This window comes from Syngnathus acus, chromosome 15 (genome assembly GCF_901709675.1).
Source record: "Syngnathus acus chromosome 15, fSynAcu1.2, whole genome shotgun sequence".
Taxonomy (NCBI): Eukaryota; Metazoa; Chordata; class Actinopteri; order Syngnathiformes; family Syngnathidae; genus Syngnathus; species Syngnathus acus.
The window spans coordinates 6,644,494-6,672,013 of record NC_051100.1 but is presented as its reverse complement, the minus strand read 5'-3'; the positions used below and the strand labels follow the sequence as shown (position 1 = coordinate 6,672,013).

General features: G+C 39.5%; 1 protein-coding gene across 1 annotated transcript in view; it reads right to left on the bottom strand.

Annotated features, from left to right (window-relative positions):
• The window catches only part of hpse2 (heparanase 2), a 31,317-nt gene extending 6,403 nt beyond the window's left edge, over positions 1-24,914 (bottom strand). Inside the window, exons 1-9 of the mRNA XM_037271062.1 lie at positions 24,541-24,914; positions 23,613-23,767; positions 22,651-22,812; positions 11,248-11,421; positions 9,792-9,963; positions 6,792-6,839; positions 3,042-3,135; positions 2,831-2,937; positions 2,612-2,726 (exon numbers count right to left, since the gene is read on the bottom strand). Coding sequence (XP_037126957.1) covers positions 2,612-2,726; positions 2,831-2,937; positions 3,042-3,135; positions 6,792-6,839; positions 9,792-9,963; positions 11,248-11,421; positions 22,651-22,812; positions 23,613-23,767; positions 24,541-24,806 — 1,293 coding nt within the window. The 5' untranslated portion in view covers positions 24,807-24,914. The remainder of the gene's footprint in view (positions 1-2,611; positions 2,727-2,830; positions 2,938-3,041; positions 3,136-6,791; positions 6,840-9,791; positions 9,964-11,247; positions 11,422-22,650; positions 22,813-23,612; positions 23,768-24,540) is intronic.
• Positions 24,915-27,520: the final 2,606 nt, after the last annotated feature.

Genomic DNA, 27,520 nt, shown 5'->3' with positions numbered 1-27,520 from the left:
AATCTACTGTACGCCTCCAGGAACTGCATTGACCAATCGTGTGTGTTCTGCTTTCCACAAGATCAGCCAATCAAATTGTTTTTACAGCGCCAGGAGAAAACCCTTTAAGAAAATATAATTTCCTCTTTAAATTTGAAGTCAGGACCCCTGATTTATATTGAAAAGATAAGTGCTTGTTATAAAAAAAAAAGTGAAGGTATTATGACATAATAACATATGCACCTGTTTGACTTTATGACAGATCTTCACATTTAAGTGATGGACAGGTAGTAAACTCCTGACAAGTAATGCCCCGCGGGAGGTAAAACTACTCACCGGAAACCAACCCAACACCAGCTGCACAGCTAAAGGACGTGCACAATCACGATAAAATAGTGCACTTAAAGTTTTGAAGCAAAGTAGGGTGACGTAAGCTGTGAAATGTAGATGTTTCTTCTATTAAACATTAGGTGACGGTCGGACGCTCTCAACACCTCGCTTTTCCCTCTCCATTCTGTCATGCTCCTAGAAACATGCTGATTTTAGTTCTGCAAACTTTGATTGTAATTCATTTGTCTGGTCATAAGAGAAGTCAGAACATTTTAAAAGGATAACAGACACAGCACACATCCACGGCAAAGGACCACAACATGCAAGTGCTTGCCTTGGCTTTGAGACCTGGCCTGGAGGAAAAATATAGAACTTGGTAGAGGGTATTGGAGGGGTGCCAGTCCACCTCCTGAGCACCGTTGAGATGCCCTTAAGCATCAAAACAGCACATTAGTGTTGTCTGCGACACCTTTCCTGCGAGACCATTGAATCTTTTGTGAATGCCTGTGGATCATGGGTGTGTGCGTATATTTGCCCGAATTAGATGTAACAAAAATAACAGAGTGTAAAAGTGAACATCCCCTCTGGGAATAAAGTATCGTCATAAAAAATAATGTGCTTACTTAGCACCACACGCTAGATATTTTGGCAGCTCTAAAAATGTACCTCAGATTACAATATCTGGGAATTCTCAAAAGACCTGTGGATGAAGACAGGAAGATTGTAAAGAAAGAAAAAAGAGAAGTGTGGGATAACTCCAATAAAAAAGGGTCCTGTAGAAGCGGTTGAGTCACTCAATGATGGAGGAAGGGATTGGACATCGACTTTACCTAAAGGGAAAGGGAGGGCCAGGTCATAAATTTCTGGTCCACAGGACAAGTTGGCCCTGCAGTGAATTCTCTCAGCAGGTAGGCCAGTGCAGTCTTCAGAGATCCAGCAACTTTAAAAGCATTGTGATCCTAGCGGGAGATCACTGGTCCAAGAAAAGTAATGGAGACCCAGAAGAAATAAAATTAAGGAAAAAAGAAGTCATTCTCATTGTTTATAGTCTCGTAGCCCAAGTAAATCTCAAAAGAGTCTCTGCAAAAAAAAGAAGACGAGTGTTGTTAATAAGCCTAAAGACAATACATAGTAGATGTGATTAGATGGGATGACATATTGCTATTTATAAAAGTTAAATGAGAACACATCTGCTTTCTCTTTGCCAGTTAGGAAATGAAATAACTTCACTTACGCTAACAATTTATAACCTTATAACTCTTCCAATTCAGTCAGTATTTCACGACTTAAAAAGAACAACTAACAAATTAACAATGACCTATGAGGCTCTGCGCAAAACGAGTTCCAATAAATATTTCAAGTTAACACATTATTCATGAAGACAGCGAAATGAAATTTGTCCTCGCTCTCTGTAGAAGCAATTAAATCGTGGAAAAAATCTGAGCGATTTATTTTTTATTATCTATATTTCAGCATGCTGTTGGATATTTGCCTTACATGCTTGTGTATCTGATTCTCAGGTTGCATCTCTCTCAGCGGGCCAATGTGATGCACACAGAGACGGTTGTGATGCGGGTGAGGGGTGGGGGAGGGCACTGACACTGTCCTGAGTTACTGACAAAGGGCTAAGGTTACATAGCATTTCGCCCTGCGTCTAACCACTCATCACATCTAAATGCCTTTCATCTCAACTAATAGCTCCCACGGGAAAAACCAAGAGGTGCCATCCACGAGAAGATGACTAGACTGGGTCTGGTAGAAAGATCTTTTGTGTTTATTCATTTTGATATTTAATTTTGATTTTTAAATCTATTTATTTTGTATATTTATTTTGTATAATATAATAAATAACTGTGAAAATACAAAAATAAATACTGAACACAAATACAATAAAATATCAGTTACATTTATGTAAATTCATTTTTCCAATTTATTTTCATATTTGGTTTTACTTTTACTTTTCAATTTTGGTCCTCTATAGACATTTAACTAGAACTTTCTTTCTTGAATTTTTCTTCTCACTGCTTGCCCTCTCTGACTCCAGTCCACTCTGAAAACCGGATTTGATTGGCTGTCATGTAATATGATGCATATATTTATGACAGTAATAATGATAAATAATTGCCAGAAAACGCTGCAGGATCAAACAACACAACAGCAAATTCCCCCAAAATTGCACGGGTTAATCATTCATCAAAAACACTGCAGTGGTCTGGGTCAGTCTCGGCGGGCATCTAGGACCAGATGTGAGCTGGTGTTGCACTATAGATTACTTCTGCATAACAAAAGATATGTAACTTACTGGTAAGGGGTTAAAATGCTGGTCCACAAGATGCGTGTATCCATAATCAAAGAATGAATGACGCAAGACTACATCAATTCCCTGAACAGCAGCCATGCCCAGCGTGTTCGCCCACCTGGCATATGAGACACACAATTCGGGATGTGTTTATAACATTGTTTGCACACATCCATGATTGAGTCATCTCTCTGCAAGTATAGTGCTAAGAATATTACTGACAGGAAAGCAGCAGCGAATGTGTCCGAGAGATTATTGATGCCTCCCGACCAAGCTGGACCCAGTCCACCGAGCCACACCTTCTTACCAGGTGTATGTGTGCTCACCACCTGCAGTGAAAATAACAAAAACAAAAAAAACGATTCATTTGGTACACAAGCATTTCTGTGATAACTTGATTTGGTGAAGCTGTTTTTATTTTAAATACATGTACCTTGGCAACTTTAGTGATCTGTTCTCTCAGTACGTCCAACAAACGGGTTTTTAAGAAATCCTCCACTTTTTTCACTCTGCCATCCTGGAAATAACTGAGGAACACAAACAATTGTATTGAAGATTATTTGAAGTTGTGAACTCATTTGTTGGCTGTGTGGTAGCTTGAGGACATTTTCAAAGCAGCTTCACAGACCGCAACTACTTTTGGAGCTAAAACTGTGGTAATATGACTTTCGAAAGTTGTTCTATTTCACACTGACAGGGACGAACAGTGACTAATGTTCTAATTCAAAGCCAAATTGTTGGACTGAGACTGAGATGCTTGAGTGTGTGCAGATTTTAATACAAAATTAAATTACATCAATCATTTCCAAACTCTGTATAAATGTAATTCATCTTGTGTTAACCTTTGTGACTCCCCCTTATGTCCATTTGTAATAAACATGATTATCACATGGACCTTAATTTTAATTTTAAGATGAATAAGCATGATGCTCTACCATAGTAATACGAATTTAAGTGGAATGACAATAAAAAGCTTTTATTAAAAATATCAGTCTGTCTAAGTTCAATTCAACTGGAATGAAGCCCAAAAAATGATGGAGATTCCTCAGTAAGTGTCCATAAATCACATTAACAATATTAATGAAGTTAGTGAAGCAGAGAAAAAAAAGCATCAAACATTTCCTTGCTTTCAAAACGTCTTTCCTTTGGAAAAGCCCACGTCCATATGCGAATGATGAGATTGATGTAGAGTGGCATGTTATTGTGTGTGCGGTTTCTCTCACATTACTGTTTCGTCTGAGCATGCACACTCTGCACGGTGCAGTTTGAAATATTATTCCTAGATTCAATCGTGAAATAATAGTCAAATGCTTTGAACGTATAATTGGCTAACGCTAACAGTACATGAGAGGCCGGGGAGAGCATTTGGTATGACAGTTGGAAATTGAAAAGAAAATCACAGCGGAATGCGCACAAAAGCATTCAACCCATATATTTTCATAACATATAAAAAAAACCTCATTCAATCATTGACTGATATTTTTTCATCTAAATTTATATGGCCCCGGGTCGACTTGCAAAAACAGAAAATGGCCCCTCCATGGGGAAAGTTCCCCAATGCTCATGTGCGTAGTGTTTTAAAACATTATTTTGAAAATGTGAAATTACGTATTTTTCAAATGACCAAAGCAAAACATAACTTTTGCTTGAAGTCGTTTTGACTTACAGTATGTAATAAAAAGAGCTTTGATACCTTCACTCTTTTGCTGCACTTTTCAGACTCGGGGAAACTTTTTTGTTTTTTTAAATCTTATTTTCAAATAAACTATAGTAAACCTGTTAAAGTCATTGAGAAAAAAAAGAGGAAATGGATAACAAATGTCATTTGGGAAGTAAGAGTGGGTAAAGCCGATGTTATTTAAAACAATGGTGTATGGATTTGTTTTGATGAGGTTGATGTTGTTTATTTGTTTACTCCACTTTTATAACACTTGGCCAACAGCTGTTTTGCTTTGTGTGATTTGTAGATACTTTATTAAGATTTGTTTCCTTGGGATTACAAAAAAAGGGAAAAAAAGGGCCTCTGCACCACTGCTGCACTGCTGCTTGCAATTAGAGCTCATATTAAGTGGGCTGTTCAGGGGCCACTACGCAGCAAATAGGAAGCAAATTTGTCCCATTCGCTTTTTTTGCTCATATTTTCACAAGCCCAGACGGCAAAGTAGCAGTCAATTCTATTGCAAGGTCAGAGGGCCTGACTGGAAGTTGTCCACTGATTGGGAGTTTGTTCTGCCCTCTGAATGATGTTTTAAAGGGCTATAAATGTCATATCCTGTTTTGTTTGCTTGCTCCTGTGTGGAAGTTTACTCGGTTCTGCTGTTTGCCCTCCCGCATTGCACCTGCTGGTGGTCATCAGCGGGCTAGTTACGTGAGGGACTCGAGACGCAGATAGCCGCTTTTGTTTTCCATTTGTAAATTTTTCTGTTTTGTTCCTCTGCCTTGTGTATTATTTTTGGTTTTTATAGCAAATTGATTGTCTTCTAACTGTGGCTTCCGTCCACCGTTTGTTGCAACTGCTTATTTTGTTGTTTTGTCAATTGCAATACATTTTGATAAAAATTGTTTTAATGTTATAAAATGATAATTTGGAGGAATAAAAAAATCTGTTTTTCAAAAAACGGAAAAATATACAATGTAGTTTTTGTCCAAACACAAAGAAAAATAGCCCCTTACCCCTCAAAAAAATTTAATGCTTTTTGACAACTGAAAATAAATAATGATAAATAAATAAATCAAAGAAAAAAAATGTAATGCTTTTTACAAATGAAAATAAATCATTTTAATCCTCACAACGAAACCTCATTTTCTGGGTTGTTCTTTGTTTTTACTCAAATTAACCCAATGCATCTAAATTGGAGTAAAAACAGTTGGGAATCACTGCAAAAGACTCATACGTTCAACAAAACACAAAACCTGCCAGATGGACAAATTGCTTCAAATGTTAAACTGTCAATTTGTGAAAACTCTAAGCCACACATGGACGAAAGACCTTTCTAATGACGACAGCGTTTGAAATCTGTACAAACAAAGTCACAACAGCTGCACTTACAGTAAAACGCGCATTGCAGACGTGCTAATGAGTGGGCTCCAAGTTTATTAGTTGAGTTCTTCTTTGTGACATGAGAGTTTCTGTCATGCACGCTGGTCAGACTGGAATCTGGAGCTCTCGTATAAAACTGGCTAATTGACAGGGAGAATGAGCTGCACCATATGGTTTGATTTTAACAGTGTGGGTGGTGTTTTTCTAGGCCCTACTGACAAGCCCTTCCTCCTTCCGTTTCTTCTAATTAGACCTGACCTTCACCTCACCGACCGTACATTCACGCAAGGTACACACGTGTTCAAAGGGGCGTGAGTTTGATAGATTTGTATGCATTCCTAGAATGTGTGCAATAGACAGATCCATCCATCCATTTTCTGAACCGCTTAGTCCCCACGGGGGTCGCGGGAGTGCTGGAGCCTATCCCAGCGGTCAACGGGCAGTAGGCGGGGGACACCCTGAACCGGTTGCCAGCCGATTGCAGGGCACACAGAGACAAACAACCATTTGCACTCGCACACACACCTAGGGACAATTTGGAGTCTTCAATCGGCCTACCAAGCATGTTTTTGGGATGTGGGAGGAAACCGGAGTGCCCGGAGAAAACCCACGCGGGCCCGGGGAGAACATGCAAACTCCACACAGGGAGGGCCGGAGGTGGAATCGAACCCGCACCCTCCTAACTGTGAGGCGGACGTGCTACCCAGTGCGCCACCGAGCCGCCTGCAATAGACAGATGACAGGTGTTATTAATTTAACGCAAACTATGAGTTTTTTTATTTTTATTTCGCTTTTCATTCCCCAGTTGAAATGCTCCCAGTTCTTTGAGATATGCTTCAGTCTCTCAGTATTATTACTGGCTACTGCATTAGAACTTGTTTAGGGAAGGTTTTTTTATGGAGGTGGGAGCATTTTGATTTTTTTGTTTTATATTTACTAAACCATTATTCATGAATTGTTACTGCAATATCCTCCAACACAGACAACTTGTGCATAATTACATATTGTTGGTTATTGTGTCTGTGAAATTCTTACCACAATGGATTTAATTACGTGTCAGGATGATATAAGCATTCATTTGGGAAAATCCAATTGCGGATATTTTAACAAGTCGAAAGAGGAAAAAGGGGGTAAAATACCTACTGTTGCCACGTAACTGCATCAATGACGGAGCCAGCATTTTTCATGAATCTGAAAATGAGAAGAAAAACAAATGAAGTACAACTAATCTGAACGGAACCTAATTAAAATGTGTCATGCTGATTCGCACCATGGAAAACTGCAATAAAAAACCCCAACCCAAAAAGTGCAGAACACTTAAGGACATTTGCAATTTAGGATCCTTTAAAACATTCAATTGCTTCCGGGAACTTTAACATGTCTACCAAGGGACACAAACACATTGAGGGGGTGCTGCCACTATTTTGCTGGTGTTAATTTTATGTTCTTTAATGTTTAATGTCCACAACATTTATGATACTTAGCACTGTTGTGATTGGCGTAGTCATCAGTAAATAAATGAAACAAGAGAAAATGGCAAATACAGCTTTTATACTTCCTAATGTGTTTTATTTTTAATTGGTTAAGTTCAAAAATCAAATTTTAGTTAAAAATAATGCTATCTATCAATTTTCTATATTGTTAAATCTAGGTGACTTTTGCATCAATCAGAAACACTAAAATTTCAAAAGCAGGGACGTCAATGTGCTGATTTTAGGGAGGTCAAGTCTACAACACCTAATGCATACTTACTATTAGTATAAACATTGGCACAATGTGTTTCATTTTTTAAAATATTCAGAAGCCCAACAATTGGATTTGTGTCAAAAAACAAAAACAAAACAAGGATGAAATGCTGCAAATTTCTAAAAGGTGCGAACATGTGCATGGGACCCTAATAAAACCTCAGAAGACCTTCCATAAAACATTCATCCCATATGTATCTCATAACTTCCATCCATCCATCCATTTTCTGAACCGCTTAGTCCCCACGGGGGTCGCGGGAGTGCTGGAGCCTATCCCAGCCGTCATCGGGCAGTAGGCGGGGGACACCCTGAACCGGTTGCCAGCCGATCGCAGGGCACACAGAGACAAACAACCATATGCACTCGCACTCACACTCACACCTAGGGACAATTTGGAGTCTTCAATCGGCCTACCAAGCATGTTTTTGGGATGTGGGAGGAAACCGGAGTGCCCGGAGAAAACCCACGCGGGCCCGGGGAGAACATGCAAACTCCACACAGGGAGGGCCGGAGGTGGAATCGAACCCGCACCCTCCTAACTGTGAGGCGGACGTGCTACCCAGTGCGCCACCGAGCCGCTATCTCATAACTTATGATTAAAAAATAATGTGTCCCCACACCCTAAAGGGTTCGTCATAAGGTGTAAATTCTCCCACACTTGGTCCTTTCAAGTGAGTATTTGCAGTCGCCTTGTACCTGACACTAACAGTTCCATATTTGGGGCGTAACAACTTGTCAGACATGCTTAAATGTGTATTTCTAAACATCACCAACTTTCGCCACCCTGGCTTGTTTAGTCTGTCCAGTTGGGCTATTTGGAGTGTTTGCAGCTCACAGTCTAAATCAAACGTTTAGCGTTCTGACACCAGAAAGGCCCTCGTAAGAGTGTCAAACACACAAGAATCACCTCGTTGTTAAACGTGACACGCAAGACTCGAAGACTCCCCGGCCTTTTTGTATCTGGTACTCCTCCGGTTCTCATCTTAATCATCCACATCCTTCCTAAGCCCAGCCGCTTACCTGTCGCTCAAATGCACAGCTTTTTATTTGTGAGTAAATTTAACCTGTCAGAAACAAACAGCTGCTGCTCTTAATGTCCTCGCTGATCTAAGCAGCTCGAACGAAGGGAGGCTCGTATCAAATTCGTCCCTTCCAAATACCTGTCAAAATTACGGGTGGCTGTAGAGAAGAGACAGATTCAAGCCGAGATATGCGCAGACATTAAACTCTTCCTGTGTTTATCTGCACGCATGATTTTATTACAGCTCTAACAGAGGCCGTTTAACTTTATGGGTTCTGTTGCGGTTCCAATTGCTTATTTAATAATGCGAGTTAAAGCCGAGTGAAACGCGGCACAATCCTTCCACTCAGTCGTTAGAAAGCTGTTCAATGACTGATCACAGCTGGGATGTTTTTCCATCCAGCCACAGCCCTGTTGACCATAATAGACTAGCCGATGTGCTTTTGATGTCATTTGAGTTATAATTCCAGCACTAAAGGCACAACATTGTTTTAATACTTATGCTGCAAAAACTTAAAATGTTGATTGTTTATTTATGGGAAAGGATTGATAAACGCTCCGACATTTTTTATGTCTTTGATGGACTTTGAAACAACAAAGCCTGCTAATTTAATTAGATTTGAAAGGAGGATAAGAAAAGTTTGACATTAGATTAGACACAACAGTGTGTTGCCATTCAAGTGTACTGGAAAATAGCGATGCTACAATAGACAGCAAACCGCAATTCAATGACATACGTATGCTACATTCAGGATTAACTGAGAAAAGAATGAATGGATTTAATAATACTGTCATTGCAGAATCGGAAGCTTTTCTAAACGTCTAAAAAGGTTTTATCATTCTTTCTTTGTAATCATTAACGTTTTGTATCTTAATACCTTGAAACCATACACGTTTTAGAAAAAAGTTTTTGAATGTCTCAATTTTTTGTGCCATTATATACTATGTTCACACATATGTTAAAAAAACAAAAAGCTTTTCAAAACACAGTTATTGAGACTGACAGCAGACTAATAAATCAAATGTGCTGAGGGCTTTGTTGAAAACAGACTGTTCCTTTTTTAAAACTATGGTAGTATACTGTAAAGCAGTCTAGTTTGCCTTATTTCCTTTTATCTTTTGAGTAAAATGATGAAATACATATACAGGCACAGTACGTTTGAATCAATAACCAAGCATTGTTAGATAATCCTGCAGCTCTGACTTCAACTGTCGTAGCAACCGGCAGGTGAGAAGTTGTGTCGACACGCTGTAAATCGGGTGACACCTCATTTAGGCTGACATGATACAACTTGGGGCTGAGACACTCAAACCGGCCATCAACACTAAATGTGTGCGAGTGCAACTGTATCAAGACCATACGTATTCTTGACTGACCCGTCTAGAAGTAGAATGGCATTCCTTCGGGGTCTCCCCGCATTCGGGCCATAAAGGTGAGCTCGGTTATAGTAGCGAACAGATTGGAGGAGGGTCCGCAGTTGAGTGTAGTCCTGAGCCAGCTGGGTGCTGTTGACGGAACGGCCCACCATGCTGCGGTACGCATTGGGTTCTGGGAGGAGATGGGTGGGAGTTAACACCATTATTGTCCTTGCATTCCGGTCTCTTAGTGGACAGATAAACTCAATGTCATGAGCAAACAAACACAATGAGTGCACTGGTTTGACCCAAAAGACAGCAGACATGTTGTTTAAAGTTGGATGAGAGCATTATTATCTGTCTAGTGTCTACATATTTATCTTTTGTTTACGAGTTTTGGTCGTGGCAGTTTTACGAGCAACAGCCTTGGCGATTTCACTCCATAAATGTTCAATCTGTCTAATCTATTTTTAACAGCTCCTTTCGCCACGGTACACGTCTTCACTGAAAGATTGGACATGGTCAAATCAACGGATTCTGCACGGTCTTCAGTCAACCGCTAAGGATAACACAAAAAGGGTCAAGTGGGATCTTTTATGGTAGATGAAAATAAAATGGAAGGAAAAAAATACCTTAAGTGTGGTACAAATGTTCATTACAGAAAGGTCAGTACAACTGTTGTGGTTTTTTGTGGTATGACGTTGCGCAGAGAAAAAAAATATATAGATCACCAAGAAGTAAGCAAGGTAATTTTTAGCAGAGAGAGAAAATATAGACGACTACATTGTTTATGCAGCGGCCGCCAATTGGGTAGCAGCCACGTTCTACTCTATGATTGAATTTTTTACATTACATTTCAATTTATGCTTTAAGAGGGGGTTGAGTACACTGCTGTTTCTCAACTTATGTGAGAAGCAGAGATGAGGACTGGCAGGTTTTCCACATTCCTTGTGTGAACTTACAATTAACCCCTGAAATACTGGGCTAACATGTTTAAAAATCATTTTAGTCCTTTTTTGCTGCAAAATTTTCTCAGTAGTATCGTTGATTTCAATAGCCTGAATATCACACTTGCCAAAAATGAGAGCAGCTGAAGTTACTTCTACTATTTGAAAGTTCTCCATTGAGGATGTCTTTATAGATGTTCCAAATATTTTGTTTATAAGAAAATATTTGGCATATTTGTGAAAATTTGATCAGTCCAAATTTTTAAAAGCAAGGGAGAACATAATGTTGGTGTGACTTTCAAATAAGCACGACAATTTTTATTTGTTGTCTGGTAATGATTTGAAAGTTCGAGAAACAGCATATGATGATTTGTGCTCATAATGTCAGCGCTTTATTTTTTCGCACAATGGATACATTTGTAAAAGCCACCGTCACCACTAGTGGGATTTGCACGCCTGTCTCGAGGGCGGACTGCGACATGAATACCACCGCATCTTGGACCGGCATATTTCTAAATCGATGTACTGACCGTTGCCCAACTCCCAGGAGATGTTGTATTTCTTGCCGGCGCTGTACTTGAGGAGAGTGAGCGTGGAAGAAGTGTTCCAGGAGTTGTCGGGATTTCTATGCAGTGCGTTGAGGCCCAGGATCAGGTGCAGACCAGCACAATCGGCAAAGTTGTACAATTTGTCTAAAGATCTGGCTGGGAGAAAACCACAAAGCAGTTGTAACTTTGATTCTTTTTATGCATCCATTGTACTAACACAAACAATCAGATTTTTTAAATTTAATTTTAGTATCACATTGACTGAATGGAATGCAAATTTGTTCATATGAAAATCAGACGTCTTTCTCGATGACGATGCCAGAAGTGTTGTACTATATGCTGACAGTGCAAAACGAGGTTGCTCTCTGTGCAATATAGGGGGTTACGTACATACTCTTGTTTTGAAATGTGATCTGCTTGAGTTGTTATAATAATATAAATATTACCTTGACTTATGACCCACTGTCTTGACTAGTCTGTTTCTCATTACATGTTGCCTTCGACAGAGGGTTCCACACGAGCTGAACTCGCCAAATTGCGGAATGAAGACAAAAGCATAGCGCATTGGGTTGCCAGGGATCTTTTCCAGGCTGCTGCTTTTGTGAAAATAATATTTTGAACATGCATCACGAATCTTCGCTTTCAGTATGCACCGAGCACAAGTAGAATGTAGAAATACAGCATACGTTTAATGTCAAACACAATCTGATCACCTCTAATTTCCAATTTCAAAACACCTTTTCCCTACATGAAAACACGAGTGATATTTTTAACTGGCAAACAGTGTTAAAATGAGGGAAAAGGAAAACATATGCTGGCTGCTGTAATCCAATTTTATCCATCATTAAATATCATTGGTTTAAGTGCACATTTATTGGTGTACTGAAGATTTATATGCTGAAATGTTTTTCTAAGGCATTTTTTTTTAAAGATATATCCTGCTCTGAATGAGTATTTCGCCATTTGGGACCAATAAAATCCAATTCAATTTGATTATATTCTATTGAAAACCAAAGCCAAGTGGCAACATTACTTTTGCAATCATGGTAAATGCAATTCTTAACTGCAGGATTTTTAGCATTGTTCAATTGCCAAGTAAATAGTTTGATCTCAAACCAACAAAGCATTTTTTTTTAGTTAAGAAGGAGAACACTGAAGGCAGTAAGACCCACAAACAAGCAGCAATTGAATGTTGTGTAGTAACGTAAAGGCCTGGCACCGTTTTTCTGACTCTCAATCAGGCAATCATTGACTTAAAGATTTTAATCCAATGTGACTTGAACAGCTTCAAGTTGGAACGCTTTTAATGCCATTTAGTTCATATAATTCTAAGGAAAAAATACAATACAAGGATCTAAATCATTATTAGGGTACAAAATTGTGTTTATAATTAAAAACACCACCTTGTAGGATATAAAAGCTGAATGAGTTCACTTTAAGTCCTTTTCACACTGCACTTAGCAATGCGCAGTGTATGTGCTGCTGAGGCCCGCAGATGTCAAGCAACAAAGCAATTGTCCAAAAAGTCCTTTTTGTGTTCAAAATTCTCACTCGACTTTTCTAAGGATGTGGGGACACACATCGATAAGTAAATGGGACAAAGACTAACCCGATTCCCTGGGAACGGGCTACCGTTTTTAATGGCCGTTAATCCTTGGTTAGACTGTTGGTGAAAGTTTGGTATCGATTCTATTTGGGCTGAGAACACAAACAACAGATATTAGCCTGAAGACAAGGGATAATGTTACTGGCCAGTGAAGTGGAGCTCTCATTTGTCGCCTGCCAAGAGCAGGGCATCGTTTGCTCTGTTGCGAAGGGAAAACAATGCTGGAGCACTCCACCCTCACTTGGGGCCAACATGAAAGTTCTCACATGCATACACTTGAGAGGCCTCAAGCTACAAATATGTGTTCTTGGTCAGACAAGAGTAAATTTGTGCACATGTGCATGGACACAGCTCTCTGTCTGTGAGTTAGTAAGCTGATAATGTTGAGAAATACTTGACTCGATGATAAACGGCAAAGCCAAAGTGGATCCGTCTTCGAGGCCAATGTGATACAAACGATGAAGTGTTCCACAAACACAGACACAAGCACTTAATCCCGCTAACACAAAAGTGACATTTTTTTTATGTCTGCAGTAACAAATGATACTCAATTACATTCAGTAACGTCGTTAATCATTCGCTTGCTTTGAAATCGGTGTCCAAGCTATTATTGCACATTCCTGTCTCACAATAAAGGCCTGTCTGAGATCATGTGATGTTGTCACTTAGCAAAGTTTTACGATAATTGGTGAAAGCCTGTCGAAGCAGGACAAACACGGAAAGCTGCATGCGTGTGTGTGCGGTGTGCGGCGGCGAGCTGGGTCTGGATCATGTCATGCTGTCTATCTGATAGAAAGGCCAGTCGTGTGAAGCAGAGAATCCAGCTAGAGCAGTCAATGTTATACCTCATTGCTAAACTTCTATAAATATCCTCAAAGGCTCCCTCGCGCAGAGGCACTGCCATTATAATAAACAATCAATTATTCAATGCCACCCACCATCGCTCACTTAAAAATATGTCAAAGAACGAATGAAGTGGAAAAAGGGCTCTCATTGAATTTGCTGCTGAAAATGGTAGCAATGGAAGTGCAAGCAAGTGTTGTGGCCAATACGTGTGGAGGCACACAGAGATAAGACCATGTCACGCTCAGATGTTTTTAATTGGTGCAAGAGGTGCAAGCTGACTCCAGAAGTGGAAGGCATTCACCGAGCAAGGTAATAGCACAAAGCGATGTTTAACAAGATGATCCAGCAGCATGTCTACAAAGATGCCATGTGATTATTCATCAAACGGTGTCCAGTAATATTCAGGCGTTGCATCACAAGATATGAGATTATGTTAACGTGACACCACGTGTTGAGAGTAGCGCAGAGGGCAAAATGTGCTTCCAATATAGTTCCATATGACTCCACAAGCATATTGCTAACAGCATGGACTCTTCCTTCAAACAGCAAGACTCCATTCCAGTCAAACCAATCAGGTCAAACCATTTCTGGATATTAAAAGAATGCCAGATATAAGGTAAGCATATGTTTTTCATTTTTCTAACGGTGATCGACTGTGAGCGTGTGCTTTTAAGTAAGCGAAATCACCTTAATTTGTAAATTTGCAGGGACCATACTTGAGTTTGTACTTCTTCGGTGTGCCCAGCATGAGACGATGCAGGACGCATTACCTAAACAATGTGGTATGTTAACATACTCTGCCCTTGACATTTAAATCAAACACAGAGACTTGGAAAATATAAAATGTGCTGCCTTTAAGTGATTTGGACTCAAGTGGGATGAGAACCACTTGCTGCTGGAGTGGGATGTTGTTGGTTTTGTTACCAATTAAAAACATAAGCCAGGGGTGACCTACTATATTTGTCAGAGGGACAGAATTTTACCTGTGACCTTAAGGCCCGACCCTCAAATGAAAATTAAATACACATTTTGGTAAAACATTACTATTTTGATGTTTACTGTTTGTCTTTTTTTCCATTTTGCAAGCCAAATTGGACGGTTTGGCGAGCCAGATTCAGCCCACGGGCCACCACTTGATGATCCTCCCGTAAGCCTTTAGATAGTAACCACGGTATCCGGGTGTTTGAGAAAAACGATATCAAATAATTTGTTGCTGTACTTTGTGGGCCTGTTGAACAGAATTAAACAAACAAAAAGACAGAATTGAATACATCACTGTGAATAATCTTTGGTATATTATTAAAGTCAAAAGTTTGGTATTGTGACAACAATAGTATTTTGTTGAATGTTTGATCCCTATCAATAGACTACAAAATAAAATGAAATAACAGAGTAAGTTCGAAATATTACATAAGTGCTACTCAATCATTCTGTGCTCGTAGAAACAGACCAGGCATAAAAGTAAATCTTGTCAAAGGTCAGCCAGGTACTGGACCAACACTACAGGGGGCACCTGCTTCAACCGAGCCTCTCATAACTCTTCATTCCCAAGTCCTACTTCCCTAGCAAGTCATTATGACAAAACTGGGATTTAGCCCAGCACTTTGAAGGATGTTCTCGCCAGATGTTCTTGAAGAAAGAAATTGGGACTTTTTCCAACCATACACCTTAACAAATAAAACTCTGGAGCCACGTACTCCTCATGTGCTCGTGACGAGTTTCGCCCGGTTCTAATCTGGACCTTCCACGGTTGCTTGCCTCTCATCAGTGAACAATTTCATGCTGCATGGGATATCTCTGATGAGCATAAAAGGAGAGAGCTCATGGTGTGGCCCTCCCCTCCCCTCATCTCCTGACGTCAACCCTGTACATAACTCATCAAGGAAAAGATCTACGAGGACGGGAAGCAGTTCACATCCAAGTGGCAGCTGCGAGAGGCTATCATGACATTCTGCAAAGCAATTCAAGCAGAAGCTCTAACAAATGAAACCCACAAATTCAATGGATGAATTGCAAGGCGCTATTCTACTGACTGTCAAATTGCTCTTATTTATTCATTGCTCTTATTTATTCATTGTATGTGCCTTCTTATTTTTACTTTTTGTATTGTTTACTTGAATGTGTAATATGTCTTGTCACCATGGGATAGTAGGAAACGAAATTTCAATCTCTTTGTATGAAGAAATTGACAATAAAGCAGACTTTGACTTGGAAATAAGACTCACTATTTTAAAATGTAACTTGGCCTGCTTGGGTGTTGTGATTCAAACAGCAGAATATTTTGAATTCAGTGAATATGACTTCCTAATGGTACGCATTCAACAAATTACTTTTGTCAGTTCCTCCGAACTTACGGGAAAAACTCTGCTGCGTATAATCGTTTGGAACATTTCAGTTCACTGGGACTTTAATAAGGAATATTGTAATAGTTTGACCTTCGTGTAATTACAATGGAATGTCCAAAAGAATTGCTTTCAAGAGTTCAATCTCGTGACCGTGCACAATGGAAGACTAGACAAAGGATAAGGGGTAGGTTTGGGATTGGCAGCGTGAAGTTCAGTAGCTCATCAAAATCCAAAAACTAGCCGCATCATTGTTTGAAAAAAAGTAGCGCCTTATCAGAAATGACCACAGCCGTCTGCTTCTTCTATTTCACATTCTTAATCGTGTTCCATTATTTGGAAGCAATGAACTATAAATGTGTTTTACATTTCCCCGTGTACTCCTGACTACTTTTCAACACATTTGCTGATAAAAAAAAGTACCAAACACAAAGCCGGATGAATAGTGATCTGTCAAAAGAATAATAGTGTGTTGCTGTGATGTGAACTTTTTCCGGGGAAAGACTGCCAGAATCGGATGTCTGTTATGTACCTTATTATTTTTGCCGTCTTATAATTTACTGAGCAAGTCCACTGTGTGATGGAATATTCAGTCAATCAACTGGCTCGCTGTTGTGGGGGGCGGGACTCTCTCACACACATACGCATGCCAACACACACACACACACACACACAGACATAAATACATGTATACACGAATACATATATATATATACACCTCTATACACCTATGTAGATATTTCATTAAAAAACAAATATTTGCAGCTATAATTGTCAATAATAGTGATTTACTAGTGTGTGTGCGGGTGTGCGTTTGTGTGCGTGCGTGCGTGCGTGTGCGTGCGTTTTGCTTGTATTCCCGCCAGAGGTCCGAAAGGACAGATCGAATAAACACAAAGGCACACACACACACACGCGTACGCAAACGCACGTGCGTGCACACACACACACAGACACACACACAGACACACACACACAGACACACACACACACACACACACACACACACACACACACACACACACACACACAGAGTGCAAACAGCTTTGAAGCATCGACAGAAAGGCGGAATTAGCATACTAGAATCTTAAATTTTCCAACAGATGGAGTTAGGACAATTACAGAAAGTCAAGCGGCATAAAAGGAATTAGTTCTAAACCCTGAGGACATAGCGGCCTGTGCGGGGTGGAAGACTTTAGGGATCAAGCCAGATGAACGCTGCTCGCCAGCTAATGTCAACGCATTTGTATGAAGATCTTTGGTCGCAAGATAACCGGAACTTGTTTCACTGAGACATAGCTATTTGTTTGTTTGTTTTTTAGGAGCAATTCTCCCACATTTGGGGAATTTCAAACAAATGCCATACAAAAGAATGAGATTGTCCTATCTACTTACCTAGTAAGGTTTGGTAAAATTAAAACTCCTCCGAACATTCATCCAAGCACACATGTACATGCTGAGTATGAATCGTTGAGATTTAAATGAAATGCTGTCGTTAATAGCCAATAGTTTTATTCATCAGTAAGAAGACACGGGTTAAGAGTGTTTGTCTACTATGCCAGTGGAGCAGACAAAGCCAAGTCAAGTTAGTCAAACATCTGCTCTTGCTTAGAGGTGTCAGCTCGAGCCACTCATGGCAAAAGTTTTCGCTTGCATCCTTGGTTTTTTGGGGGGTCCACTGCAAGCTGTCTTGTTAACTCCATACGGGAATGCATTACTTCACAATATACCACAGAAAGTAATATTTTGTTTTCCCTTTTGCATTTTGTTCTACACTCCCCTGACTGAAGCGAATTTCATCGCACTCTCGTGGAGTCATAAAATTTCAAGGCGTTTCATCTCGCAGACTGTCTGATCACGTTCCTTCTCAATCCGTTCAACATATGAGGAACTTGTCACTCAATACAACAAATTCTTTCCACACTTATCTTTCACACTTAAACTTGAGATTCATGCAAAAACAATCTTTTGTTGATCAACATGAAAAATGAGATTAAATTCACCTCTATCCAAGAAACTACTATATGTTTGTCTGGAGCATGTAGTCCTTTTCTGTCAGGGGTGTTTCATAATTTCAGGCAAGACAAAGTTTTCTGCTCTAATTGAATTTACTGTTGACACATTCAGAGTTTAGCTTGCACTGCAGTTACCTTAGTAGCTTGATAAAACGATTAATCTGTCTGCTGATTATATATATATTGTAATATATGCTCTGCGGTATCGTCATATTTAGCGATTAGGGGTAAAGGGCGCGGCACAATGGTTGGGTTTACAAGATTAACAGTTATGTTTTTCTTTTTAATGTAGTATAAAGTTAAATATTGAAATTGAAAGATATGACATTCTCTGGCTGCCTTGCAAAATGCACTACAATAGTTTCATTTATCTTGATATGACCAATGTTCTTTACTCGACTGCCTTGCCATGGGAGTCCATTTTCATTTTTTGCCCTTTCTTCTTTTTCTATTTTTTTCCCCCTCCCTTGGTTTGGGAGTGAAAAGCTGGCTGTGAATCTCCAGCCCAGCAGGACACCACAGAGTGATAGATGGCCTCCGGGAAGGTGGAACAATCCAACCAGCCATATGCTCCGAGTGAAGACAACACGATTAAAGGGGAGAATACACTAGTGGCCTGACAAGAAACAAGCCAAACTCTTGTGCAAGCAACATTTGCTGGAGTTTAGTGAAATATATGGACTTTATTTTGGCAGGCTTAAAATGCTCATTTCCAAATGTGATTAAAAAACAAACAACAACAAAGCAAAGCCTCATGAATTAATTTAGGAAGTCAGTGCACAGTGAGCACATTGCTTGGCTTCTCAAAACAATATGTTAATATTGTTCTCGAGAAAAAGGATCCAAACTAAGAAAGGAACATTCAATATTGTACCTTCATTGAAAACTTTCTCCATGAAATCTGACTCAAAATGGGTTCTCGGAAGACAAATGTGGTGTAAGCGTGTTAGGCCAAACAAAGTTTTCAAACATCCCATGCATCATGCCATTAAAATGGCATTTATTTGCAGGTGGCTGGGCACTTGTCTCGCAACATATTGCAAACACGTGGAATTACATATTGCTTACCTCTGGGGTTTAAACACTATGGCTATTCTTTGAGAAAGAAAAATCAATCACATCTGGCCCCGTGCAGGCCCATGTGGACAGTGTAAACAAAATATGAAGTAATCACCATCTTGACATGCTAAACTTAACATCACATTTCATATATTGGAGCCCCAAAGATTGAACACAATCTCGGGAAGGTCGGACTACCTCCGCTAGGTTGATCTACCTCAGATTTGCTGACATTAAGAAAAAAACAACAACAACTAGACTCTAGGAAACAGTCAGCGCCATCATAAACTCGTCAGAAAATACAAGAACATTTTGGTTGGTGTCTGAAATGTGGTGGATATGAGTCATAAAAGACATCATTTGCCGTTTGTAAAAGGACGGACCTTCTAGGTTAGTCCTCAAATGAAATATCATAAAATGACTGCTTATGTTGCTAAGGATATTTCAGTGGGCCCATAATAAATTATAAAAATCAAAAAAATTCAGAAAATCTGGTAAAAATTGGAAAATACCCAAAAGTCAATTATTTGGTCTGGCACCTGGAGGTTCTATGCATAATTCAGGGGGCCCAGTGCCCCCGCGGCACCTCCTCTAGCGCTGCCACTGCACTATGTAAAAACAAAAAATGATGATTGTCCATGTGACCATAGAGAGTGGCCAGTTCATTCTGAAGACAATATGTTCAAGCCCTTCACAGATGCTCACTGAATTCCCCTAACTTTTCCACCTCGAATAAATGCTTTTCCTGTTTGCTTTTTTTCAACCCCTTACTTTCTTTTAACCTGCTTTTATGTCCGTTTAGTGTTAAATCTTACCTGTCACTTCGAGGAATCATTTTAAATCTTGCACATTTGTCAGAGTATGTCAAATATTTCATTTTTTTGTAATCATAGGAAAGACGACTGAAACTAAAAGTAGAAAAAGCATTTCTCACATACCGCACATTGCAGAAACTCAATGTACCACAAATTACTCTCTTCCAAAACTCACACAGATGCTCAGCGCCACACGTGCACACTAAAGCTGAACTGTCATTCTTGTCATGTTCCTCTTTAGTGGGGTCCGGCAGCTCTCGGCAATCAAGCTCATAGCGTTGATGGCTGCACTTCTGTGTCAGTTCAAACGGCGAGACTCGGGTATTGGTGTCTCATGTCCTCTGTAAGATGTTTAGTTAAACCTAACAACTGATTAAAGGCTGTAAACGTTCATGTCACATGATACCGCCGATGTGAGATCAGACTGAGAATGAGACAAAAAGGAAAGGAGCTTAATTCTCACGAACATTTGGATATAAAGCTGACTCGTTCAACAAAATAATGTGTTTTTATTTATAGCCATAATTGTTCAAACAGGATCATTAGCAAAAATATATATTATGTACATGTCTTAGAGATAAGGTCCCAGCCCAACCCTTGGGTTCACAGGTTCCCCTGGTCTTGGGAGATTCCCTTTAGGTGAGATCTTGATGGACGACGAGAATAACAGAACATAAAGTTCCCAGATTCCTCGAGGTTATCTTTTGAGCCTTAAACACACGGCCGCAGCCTTTGAGGTGACTGGTTGACAGAGTGATCACGTCATTCTCAGGCGAGCCAAATAAACAAAGGACTTTCACATGAAATGACAATATACAGTGCAGCGATAACAATAAACCCATGTGTGGTAATTGGGGAAGAGGTGTGAGATGGCGGACTCGGCAAAAAGATACCAGATGACACCGACCGTGACCTTGTCTGGGCTCAGCCTATTTGACCAGCGCGTATGTGTGTGTGTGTGTGTGTGTGTGTGTGTGTGTCTATGACGTCATTGATAGCTCTGCCTCTAACAAGCCTGGGTCAAAAGTCAAACAGTGGTGAGTGGAAAATGAGAACAGTTAAAAATGGACCTTTAAAACAACACCTGCTCGCTCACTCACACACACAAACAGGCTCACACACACACCAACACAGGATCTCGACTGATTGTTACCAGACCATTTTTAAACACCTCCCTTAATCCCCGACCCTTATTACTCTTTCCACCACAAAGATGTGAGGTCTTAAGACTAAAGCCTCCTTACACAGAGTTAAGCTACATATAATATCATGACCCCCAAGAAAACAATGACAGTATTCACTTTCAAAGTATTTTGTCTCAAATTCTTCAGTAATGTAGAGTGGCAGGTCAAATGATTCAGCACAGTATATGTTGCAGGTTGACCTTTAGATATTTTCCCCCCGGAGATTTAATAATGCAAAGGGCATTATGGATTTTTTTAGGACGTGCCAATTCGGATATTTGGCAGAATAAAATCGATTTATGACAGTGGTAATATCTGCCAATTAAATTGGCTGACCATTTAATCGAATGGGCCCAAATCTACAATTGCAGAGTGTTGCCATAATCAGATGTGTAGTAACTTTTTTCAGTTACAAAAATGTCTACAATAAGTTATTGTACAACCGCTTAAATATAATCAATAAAAGAATAATCATAAGTGCAATAACTCTAACCTGTAATAATATACGACAACCTATGTGAATTTGGTGTGTTTTTGTTGTGAAAATTATATGAAAACAATTGTATGCTAATTAAATAATTAATCAAAGCATTAAAACATAAACAAAAGTGTAACTATGAAGTTGTCAATTGATTAATTAGTGCAATATATCAAAGTGACCTATAGGAGGAACAGCTCAATCTGATTTAACTGCTCTGTAGTACATTTACTGTCAATATAATAAATTACCTTTGAATGAATACTCGCGATTTTTTTTAAAGCATAAATCTTCCAGTCTTTGTCTTAGTACTCGATCATAGTTTCACGTCTCCAAGGACACGGGTGCAATCAATCAGAAACACGATGCTCGAGCGATGGAACAAAGCAACCTACAGCAGGGACGTTAGCATGATCACATACCACACAGCGTCAATGTTTCAGAATGAAGGCGTCAATGCTCACATTTGAGTAACACTTCATATTTGCCTTTTATTTTTGGTCTATTTCAACAAAGTGAATACAAAGCAAGTTAGTTGTTATTTCACAAAGATTCTCACACAAGTGCCATCCCACTTGTTGTGAAATGCATTGAACAAACCCTAAAGAGACACCACGGGAAAGTTTCCGCTATTAATGCAACACCACACGTGTTCCCGAATAATTCCACAGACAGCAGACATTTCCGCATACAAATTTCTCATCTTGTGCACTTTCCATTGCAGCCAATCATAAAAACAGACAAGAAAGGCAGCCCACCAAAAAAAATGGATTTCAGAGTTTTGTGGTCAATGCTAACCAGCGGAACTGTCAGTGTGTTTTCTAGCCAGAGCTGAAACGCCCCCTCTCCTACTCTATCCATCCCCACATTCCTGCTCTTCAATTTGCATTTGTCATTCTGACAGCTGACAGTTTTGGCATGCTTTGAATCCTCTGCGTGCACATACATAGAGGTCCAAAACGTGTTAGATCAACATAAGTAATGTTTGTGCCTGGAACAAGGCATACTTTATACATTCGAGTGAGCGTGGGATTTCTTACCTGTTATTGTTACATTGCTGTAGATGTTGGACAGTTGCTCCTTGAGCAGGACGAGATGTGTGCTGGCCGCCTTCTCTCGTTGGAGCTGTAGCATCATATCTGGGTGGCTTGCTACTTTGCAACCATTCTGCTTGTCCATTGCAATGTCACTACGCACTATATCTGCAGCCGAGAAAACAGTGAAAGTTTGACTTTAGCGGAGTAGGGTTGTGTCTTTCACATCTTTTTTTTTTCATTAAGGATGGAGGACTTTACAAAACCTTTACAAAAACTAGGTGTCATGGCTGAGCTGTCATCTATCCCAGCTGAATTCACTCTCACTCGCTTAGGCCATAAATAGACAAGCAATCACTTTCACACCTAGGCAATTTTATGTCAATAAACCTAATATGCATTTTTTTTGGAATGTGGCAGTATAAGCTTTAGTACGGGTAGAACTGCACAAAAAAAGCTGAATTCCAACAGCCCAACTTCTGAAATGAGTCACATGCGCAAATCACTTTTGCTTTTAATACACCCATATATTAAAACCATTGTTGCATAGCAACTCAATGTAAACTTTTTAAATTTCTTTACAATTATTTACCATTACGTGATGAAGATACATTTATAACGTTTTATACATTTACTTTGCACGAAATGACACAACTAGGAAAGGCGCTGTAATCTATTAAAAAAAAAAAAAAAAAACATGTTTTCATACAGCGCTTACTCACATCTTAATCCTATCAAATTAAAGTCAACATTGACCAATTCATGTGCTAATTTAACTGCGGCCCAAAATACCAACACATGCGCGCAATGGAAATATAATTGCGCAAAAAGTACACGACTTTGAGCGAGAGGAATTCAAGCATGCGCGTTACACGCGCAAACTGGTCGAATCAACGCGAAACGGGAACAAGCGCGCTCCTATAAAGTGACAACGTAAATTTGAAGTGTGTTTTTATTTTTAGTTTTACCATCGTCGTAGTTTTTCAGGTAGTAATCGGGCCCGGGCCCTCGGTATTTAGCCAGGTTCTTCTGGTTGTTGAACTGCAGAAAGTCGGTGCGCTTGCCACCAAAGCGGAGGAAGGCTGGAGACAGGCCCCTCGCCAAGGTCACCAGACGCTTGGAGCTGTGGGCGCACAGGATTATTGTCAAATTAAATTAGGAAATACCATGAAACATTGTGTTTTTCGTTTCTTGTTTCAAAACAACAATTTGCGGTAGTTCAATTGGCGTGTTGTACTCCAATCCGACAGACTTTATTGCAAATAAAAAGTCCGCAGTTTAAATTCGACTTTATTTATCGTTTATTTGTTTGGCGAGTGTTTTTTAACTATAACTATTGGGCGCTTTTTTTTTTTTTTACATGGGTATTGTTGGCGGAGTAATAAGAGGTACTACTGATAATGTAATTATTAAGTTTGTAAATATATGTTACTTGTTCGGCTATTTTGCTAGTTTGTTCATTAATGACTAGTGAGTGGCTCTATCATGTAACAGTACACGGAGGAGGATTTCATAATGCTTCTTCCCGCTGATTTTTTGAACATGCATAATTGTTTCATTGTCTGGTGTTGATTTTTTTTTTCCAACTTCAAAATAAACAGTCAAATAACTTCCAAATGTTTCATAACTTATTTTTCATATAAAGTTTCAAGACTGTAAAACGGGGGAGCATTTGGGCTGCTATGTTCATATACTGCACCGACTGCACCTAGTAAAAAGATTAACAATAGACAAGTTTCTCCATATTGGCTAAGAAAGTATCTTTGGATAATCTTTTTTTTTTTTTCTTTTCACGATGTGCAAATGCAATAAAGCTGATGAGCACTTGGTTTTCATTTTCCTCGCCACAAACCAACACCATTTGAACTCGTTTAAGAAATATTCCACAAAAAGTACCTGAGGAAGACCAGCCAGCCGTCACTGATGATCGATGGATCCAGCTGCAGGGAGAGAAAGTTGTCGTTAAGCACTCGGGTGGGACTGCGGGTGTTGACGTCCAGCAGAACCAGGGTCCTTCCCAGGAAGCCCGCCCGAGACCCGCCGGCAGCCGCTCTCTGGTACGTCGGGAAGGAGGACGAAGAGTAGGAAGAAGAGGAGTAAATGACAGGCAGCAGCAAAGATGCCAGCCACCAGCAGGACGATCGTTGATGTGCTCTCTGCATCTTGGAACAAGCTTGAACTCTTCTAGGCGTGTGAATGTAGATCACTGTGCAGGTTGGTCACTTTTTCCCCTCTTTCTGTCCTCCCTCCTGTCCGCTTGTCTCACTCCGACACCTCAACCCGACAACCTCCACAACCCAACCCGCCCCCGCCCCTCTGAGTCGTTTTTGGGAGCTGCGCACCAAAGCGCATGCGCTCAGAGGCAAGACTTGTGAGAGGCTGCAGAGGAGGGAGGAGGAAAGGAGGTCATATCAAGGAAGTACAAATAAGGATAAGTGACTTAAGTATTTTTCCAGTTATTTTTACTTCAGGATTTATTTCTGACTTTGTATTTTGCTTTGACTCCATAAATTTGAACAAATATATAGTGTAGACTTTTCTGTAATGTTTATTTACAAGAAGGCAAACTCAGATACTTCCCTACTTTGTATTTTGCAGTAGATTATATGACCTATTGTGTTTTTCCATACAATTATTTACTGTGATTATAACTTTTTCAGGTAGTAAGCAACAACACAATTAACTACTTTATCTTTAGGCCTCTTTGGCATATAACTATAATTAATGGAACTTGAGGTCATTTGTTAATTGCTGTGACGTTTTATTTTGCTGAGCACTCTGCACATTTTATGTCTATTGCACATTAGCACACTCAAAGTGACCTGTTAAAACCAGTTTGATACACATACTGACATTTTCTTAGGTATTCATACTCTGAAGAACTTTCTAAAAGTTAACTTTCACAGAGTTGAGGATAGTTGTGTGGCACAGTTCACCACAAGAATGTGACAGAAATAAAACTGTCATTTAAGGAGAACTCACAATTACTGCTTGGTACTTTTATCGCACTTATTGCCATGGCAGTTACACTTACTTGGACCTTTTGTCATTTCTACTTTTAGTTTACTTTTTATTGTACGTTTTACATTTTATTGTACTTATTTACTTTATTGTACAAACATTTTTGTAATTGTATAAGGTGCTTTTTGATGGTTGTAATTTAATACGTTGACCGACGTCGATTTATGCACAGGCATTGCTAAAATAATACTTTGTTTTATTTATTTACAAGACGTTATTGTTATTTAAATAGTCACATTATTTGTCAAGTGATTAAAAGCAAGTCATTTCAACGACGACTTTAAAGCAAAATTCTAGTAAGCCTAATAATGTACAGTATCTATAGAACCAAATACAAAAAAACTTACGAGTATAGCATTTTAATGTTTGATATATGTTTGTTCGTTGTTTTTACAAACAGAAGAATTCCATTTGAGGTTGCACGGTACCATTAAATATTTGTATATCTTTGAACCTTTTGAGAATGTATTTACGTCACCGCACAGCATATAAAATCGATGACTTGAGTGAATCAGCCTGTATTCTCTGAGCGCAGAATATAATGGCACGCTCATAAATATGACAATTGTAGCATGCAGGGGGCGCACAGCCAAGCGTCTCCACGGGCGGCCAGCGGTGCTGTTGGGGTCATGCACGCAAGCATGTCTAACACACGAGCGCCAAACTGCACGAGAAACATAACAGGCCGAAGAACACTTGAAATCCACTTAAAACAAACGCTCACGCACTATAACTTTCCAGGTTGAAAAAGCAATAATCATTGAGGTCTAAGCTTTCACGCACATATACTTCTTTAACAAGGAAGAAATGTGATTATATTGATGATTACATTCATATTCTTCACAGTACGTCAAGTGGGAAATTTGACTGAAATGCTTCATCTAGTTTTAGTTTCTCATACGTCCTATTTAACATCTGGCTTCTCGAGCACCCTTAAAGGAATAACATTACGCTGAACATTTGGCTGATGATAAAAATAAGTATAAGAAAATTTGAAATGAAAATCTATTCTTTATGTGAAGCATAATCCTTTATCTTATTTTTTATTTGAAGCGGGCGCGCTGGAGCCTATCCCAGCTGCGAGGCACGGGCACGAGGTAGGGGTCACCCAAAACTGGTTGCCAATCGCAGGGCACACATTGACACACAACCATCACACTCACACCTACAGACAACTTGGAGCGGCCAATCGGCCTGCATGTTTTTGGAATAAGGGAGGATACCGGAGTACCCGCTGACGAAACCCACGCAAGCACGGAAAGAACATGCAACACAAAGGTCAGAGCCGGAATCGAACCCTGCACCGCTGAACGGTGAGGTGGCGTGCTAACAAATACTTCTACGTGACACCCTGAAATTAAAATAAGTGTTATTTTGAAGGACGCTCTGCACATCATGAGTAAGGCTTTAAATAATAGCAATATGTTAATTTTGAACAATGTTTTGAAAAACGATGTGATGTTTTTGAGTCTCTATTTGTATGTTTACAAGAATATTTGTCAAGCAATAAATTTTTTAAAACGGCATTCCATATGAACATAAAGAGCTTTTTTGTGCTTTGCAAATTACATGCGCCGACGCTGTGTTTTTGCAGACGAGGGACTACATCATCCATCTACTAAACATTAAATACAAGTTGATTATTATCAAAACTATCGATTAAAAACTGCATCAGAGCAGAATAAAGTCAGAAACAAATAGTTTTGAGTTATGTTTAGACGACCAATGCATACGTAGCGCAATTGAATTGAATAAATGTTTAAAAAAATACAAACTGCACGACTATTTCATTCTTTACAACCTATGTGCACAGTATTACAATTGCCTCATCACACATTGTATAAGCGCAGAAACG